This window comes from Suricata suricatta, chromosome 2, assembly GCF_006229205.1.
Source record: "Suricata suricatta isolate VVHF042 chromosome 2, meerkat_22Aug2017_6uvM2_HiC, whole genome shotgun sequence".
In the NCBI taxonomy this organism is placed as follows: domain Eukaryota; kingdom Metazoa; phylum Chordata; class Mammalia; order Carnivora; family Herpestidae; genus Suricata; species Suricata suricatta.
In genome coordinates, this window is record NC_043701.1 from 152,158,293 (window position 1) to 152,164,292 (window position 6,000).

Genomic DNA, 6,000 nt, shown 5'->3' on the forward strand with positions numbered 1-6,000 from the left:
CTGCCTCATTTTAGGTTTTTGTGATTTTTTTTATCACATACTCAACTTTTGTCAAATTTGTTACCAGTTTTCTCATTTTATTAGTGGTTTTTGCCAATGAAGTGCCTAATTTTATGATTAAAGTTATTCAAATAAGGCTCATTTAGATCCAGCTTTGTCTTATTTTAGTTAATAATAATGGATATTTTATGAATGACTATACCAAAACATTGTTTTATATCATGGAACTGAAGATTTCACTGCTCTAACTTCATATTCTCATGTTGGCCCTTTAATGAATCAAGATTCTGCATATACCGTGAGATCAACTGTAGAAGACATTAAGTTTCTATACATGCAATAATAAAGATTGAGAGAATATAGAAAGACTGCTGCTGTGTTAGGGTAGTGGAATGTGGGTAATTTTTTAACAAATCAATTATTTATTAATAGCATCTATTAAAAGTTACTACCTAATTTCCATTTCATATGTGGTAAAAATATATCCATAAAAAATTTTTAATACTTTTTTATTCAAATCTTTACCTATATGTATACTGTATGTTTCCAAGAAGGGTAACAGGAAAGCAAAGAGAAACATGTAGAGGTAGACAGATTTCTTAATTTAAGGACAGTATCTGTGAATATAGGATGAAAAATACAGAAAGTAAGTAAAATATTCAACGATGGAGTCTAGAGTGTGATGTTAATAAATACAGTAGTTAATGCTGTAATACTCCACTGTCTCCTTAGACAAAGCATCAGGATTGTCCAGTGGCAACAATAAGAAATCTTCCCAACATCCTTGTAAAAATTACACTTGAGGGTGTTAAAGTGAGAATAAAGGAGACGCCAGCATAACCTTGAATCAGCAACTATAATATTGCTTCTGCTGAAGTCACTCCCGAATATGTTGTATTCAACAAGACCAGCGTATTCAGATGATGCGTAAAAATAGTATTCCGTATCTTCACACACTCTCTTTACTTACAGGTTTGCAATCATAAAAAGTTTAACTATGTAGGTAATTAATATTTTAGAAATAGCATATTATAGTTAAGAGCCTAAGACTGACAGTATAGGTAAAAAAAAAATTTCTCCTCAAAAATAGGGGTTTGAAAATAGAAAGTCTGGAAATAAAAGGTCTCTAGTCCTAAATAAAACACATCTGAATATATAACTTCATGACCTATTGACTTTGTAATTAAAAGTTTCATCTCTGAAATAAGTTGAGAAATCCTTTCCCTGGGTTCACCTAGCAGCCCCTGGAGTTCTTAAGAATTGCAAAGTCCCAATTAGAATTTTCAGCATCTGCATCCATAATTTTTGTTAATAATCGAAGCAAACAATGACAAGCATACCAAATCTGTGCCGGCCTAGATTTGTATAATATTTTCTGATTTTAATGGAATGGAAAATGTGTATGTAAGACCTTTCTAACTATTCTGTTGTTTACCTTTTCCTGTAATAATTTAAAATAACTTAAACTAGGGGTGTCTGGGTGGGTCAGTCGGTTAAGCGTCCGGCTTTGGCTCAGGTCATGATCTCATGGTTTGTGGGTTCGAGCCCCGCATTGGGCTCTGTGCTGACAGCTCAGAGCCTGGAGCCTGCCTCTGATAATATGTCTTCCTCTCTCTCTGACCCTCCCCTGCTCACGCTGTCTCTCTGTCTCTCAGGAATAAAAAAAATAATAATAACTTAAACTATAATGTTTTTCATAAAATGTGAAAAATTTTTGATATTGGGTTAATTTTTCTGTTTGTAAATCTTTGTTCATGGATAACATCAGCTATAATATAGGAAACTATTTCTTCCTGTTTCCAACTTTTTTGGAGGAGAGGAGAGCACTGTAACTGAAATGTGGAAACCACTTAACACATAGGAACTATGTGCTTTTATGCTTAAAAGATAAATCCTAATGCAGCAGAGTTTTAAAGAAATACTACAAATTCATAGTCATGTTGCAGATAGCAGTAATTTATGATGGAATCTGCACTCTTGCTGCCTGAGGACAGATCCCAGAGTTATGCCTCCGTCATCTCCACTGGATGTTTTGCTCTTATATGACTTCTTCTAGTGAGTTTTTCCAAGCCTTTTATGTGGTAGAAATCACTAACAAATGTTTCATTCCCTGGAAAATACATCCCAAATATTATCTTTAGTTCAAAATCTGAGTGTATCTACTCTATCTCACATGTAAGTTAACTGAAGTAGACGTGCTTAACTATTTTAGGTAACATTATTTGATTTTAAAACACGAGTAACAATTCTTTTTACAGGAGTTGGCCCATGGGTTAAGTGAACTCCTATCATATGAAGGCAATGTTGAAGAAGATTTCTTTTCAACATTCCAGGTACTGTTAAAGCTACAAATCGCTTTCTGTTAGCCATGGATTTCATATATGAAAAATACCATTTGTTATTTAATACCTGTCATTAGAAAATATGAACAAGGATTAATCAGCACACACCATTCCTTGTCATAAAGGATCTTAACCTGATAAAGCAGAGGCAGTGAAGCAGACACACGTAGATGAACAGTCAAGAGAGTGCCTAAAGAAACTGCTCAACGGTGCAGGTACTCTGCTAGGCAACTGGCATAATTCCTTGACTCCGTTACTTTTTTACAGTTTATCAGCTTCTAAAAATAAGCCTCTCCTCATAAAAATTAAAACAGACAAACGGGAAGCCTGGGCGGCTCAGTTAGTTAAGCCTCCAGCTCTTGGTTTCAGATCATCTCATGACCTCATGGTTCGTGAGGTCAGGCTCCGCGCTGGTGGGGTAGAGCCTGCTTGAGACTCTCTCTCTCCCCCTCTCTGCCCCTCCCTGCCTTGCGCAGGCATGCTCTCTCTTTCTCTCAAATAAAAATAAAAATAAGCCTCTCCTTTAGGTTCACTACAAGAAGGAGCATGGGGCACTTGGGTGGCTCAGTCGGTTGAGCATATGACTTCGTCTCGGGTCTTGATCTCACAGTTTGTGAGTTCAAGTTCCACATCAGGCTTACTGTTGCTGCTGTTTAGCACAGAGCCCGCCTCGGATCCTCTGTCCCTCTCTCTCTCTCTGCCCCTCCCCTTCTAATTCTCCCCCCCCCGCCCCCCAAAATGAATAAACATTTCCAAGAAAAAAAGTTCGGAGCAGGAACTAATGGTTCCGACCAAAATGGTCTCATTTCCACTCCCCAAACAATAATTGGGAGATGGAAATCAGAGTAATCCACATAGCTTAAAAAACCTGAGTATTATCTAAATGGCCAAACAAGTTTATGAATAGCCCTTAGGTGTTTAATTGTATTCAACAGAGAGGGTTTGTCCCTGTAGTTTGTATATTTAAAGCTGGGGGGAAAACTGTTCTTAAATGTCACACATTAGTTCACTGAATCCTACTATTAACCATACCAATAAATATTGTGTGTTGGAATCTCCCATCAGGTTTTTCAAGAAGAATTTGGAATAATTAAGTCCTATAATTTAAAACCAGGTGGTGATAAAATTCCAGTTAACAATCAAAATAGGAAAGGTAAGTTAGACACCATTTCTTAATTAAAATGCATTAATGTTTACCATTTACTTTTACTCTTTAACAGATGTAAAATTGCTTTCCAGAATACGTACAGCTTTATGTTGACTTTCTTCTCAACAAATCCATCTATAAGCAGTTTGCTGCATTTTATTATGGATTTCATAGTGTGTGTGCTTCAAATGCCCTGATGGTGAGTTTAAAACTAGCTTATGCTTTCAATTAGGTTTTGTAATACTATAATATTGACAAATAAGTCCTTAAATATTTTAATAAATAGGCTTCTGAAATAGAAAATAATTTCTATTTTTTAAAGGTAGAGTTAGACTAAAAATAGTTTTTGCATTTCAGCCTTAATTTTCTAATAGGAAAGGCCAGTCAACTCCATTTTACTTTCCTTGTGCTGTGTCTTATACTAGTCTTTTGGGGCTTTGAGAATTTTCCTCAAGGTTAGATGAAGTGATCCCATAGGCTCAAGGTCTTACTACTAAGAGAAAGCACAGAAAACAGACTCAGCACCTAAGCCCCAGGGCCAAAGCCACAACTTCTGATTAAGGAACATATTTTAACTGCTACTGGCTGCAACTCGAGTTACCTTTTACCCAGAGAAAGTAGTTTGTCTTCAGAGTCACGATGAGCTCTGGTTGGTGTGACTTGCCTTAGCCACCTGAATATGGGTCAGCTGCTGAATAGAAGAGCCTGTTGGAAGTATCCTAAGATAAAAGCGCAGTTTTCTAAAGAAACACTGCTTCCCTCCTCCGCCCCCACCGCCCTAAGCTATGCAGGGCGCGCTCCATCATGCCCTGTGTTCTCCCTTTGGTTTTATTCTGAGGGTTTGGCGTCAGGCTTTCCATCGGAGTTATTTTTATAGAAGAGAGCTTGTTTTAGAGGAACCTTCGTCACATATTTGTTATTAAAAACACCTTTGAAAACAGAGCACGTTATTTTGTTCTAAGTGGATTTGGGCTGTGACGCACTGGTAGTTGTGGAGGTGGAAGTAGGGAAAAGAATTAAGTGGCATAGCATGGTCTCTATTCTTAAGTTTTAATCTCTTCAGGTGGGAGACAACATATATAGTTGAAAAAACCAGTGGGAACACGAGACAGACTGTGACCCAAGTACCCAAACTCCTCATGCACCTGGGAGACATGTGGGGTATTGGAAGGAGGCTGGAGTAGCTCAGAGTTTCCAGCAGGCTGTGGGGGGAGAGCTGTAATTTGGATTCATGCTTAGTCATTTGCTTGTTTTTCTGGCAAACTGCTATTGACTGTTTCCAAAAGGGAGAGCCTAATAGTATGACAAGATTTATAAACTTTCAGAAGCAAAAATATGTTAACCTCAGTAGAAAAATTAAAATGGAGATTTTTCCTTACCAAAAATGGCTTGATTTACTTGAAGACATGTATTTTGTAATTTGATTCAATGAAGATGATTTCATTTTTTTAATCATCACTTTTTATTATTATTTCTGGGAAATAACTATTGGTAGTTGCTTCGTCCAGAAGAGGTTGAGATTCTGGTGTGTGGAAGCCCTGAACTGGATATGCACGCTCTGCAGAGAAGCACTCAGTACGATGGCTACGCCAAAACAGACTTAACTATACGGTCAGCTCATTTCCTTCTGAAAGTGAGACTGCAGAGAGGGGATGAAAGACAGTGTGACTTATTTGTCGAATTCATAACCTTTGAATCAAGTTAAGTTAGGTGAAATATTGTAGAGTCCCACCCTGCCTTATTTTCTCTTTAGAAAGTAAAATCACTGAGCAATCCCCTTGGGAGAAAGTGATATAAATGAGTTTCTATAAAAGTATAGAGATTTTACTCATTTTTTAAAGTTTATTTTTTTATAATAGTTTATTGTCAAATTGGTTTCCATATAACACCCAGTGCTTCTCCCCACAAGTGCCCCCTCCATGACCATCACCCTCTTCCCTCTCCCCCTCCCCCTTCAGTCCTTGGTTCATTTTCAGTATTCAATAGTCTCTCATAATTTGTGTCCCTCACTCTCCCCAGCTCTCTTTCCCCCTTCCTCTCCCCGTGGTCCCCTGTTAGGTTTCTCCTGTTAGACCTATGAGTGCAAACATATGGTATCTGTCCTTCTCCGCCTGGCTTATTTCGCTTAGCATGATACCCTTGAAGTCCATCCACTTTGCTACAAATGGCCAGATTTCATTCTTTCTCATTGCCATGTAGTACTCCATTGTGTATATATACCACATCTTCTTGATCCATTCACCAGGTGATGGACATTTAGGCTCTTTCCATGATTTGACTATTGCAGAAAGTGCCACTGTGAACATTGGGGTACATGTGCTCCTATGCATCAGAACTTCTGTATCCCTTGGGTAAATCCCCAGCAGTGCTATTGCTGGATCTTAGGGGAGTTCTACTGTTAATTTTTTGAGGAACCTCCATACTGTTTTCCAGAGCGGCTGTACCAGTTTGTATTCCTACCAACAGTGTAGGAGGGTGCCCGTCTCTCCACACCCTCGCCAGCATCTATAG

The 6,000-nt window shown here is 38.0% G+C and overlaps 1 protein-coding gene across 1 annotated transcript in view; it reads left to right on the forward strand.

The window, feature by feature from the left end:
- The window catches only part of HECTD2 (HECT domain E3 ubiquitin protein ligase 2), a 52,458-nt gene that overhangs the window by 41,644 nt on the left and 4,814 nt on the right, over nucleotides 1-6,000 (forward strand). The window contains exons 16-19 of the mRNA XM_029932220.1: nucleotides 2,259-2,333; nucleotides 3,408-3,495; nucleotides 3,582-3,688; nucleotides 4,985-5,100. Coding sequence (XP_029788080.1) covers nucleotides 2,259-2,333; nucleotides 3,408-3,495; nucleotides 3,582-3,688; nucleotides 4,985-5,100 — 386 coding nt within the window. The remainder of the gene's footprint in view (nucleotides 1-2,258; nucleotides 2,334-3,407; nucleotides 3,496-3,581; nucleotides 3,689-4,984; nucleotides 5,101-6,000) is intronic.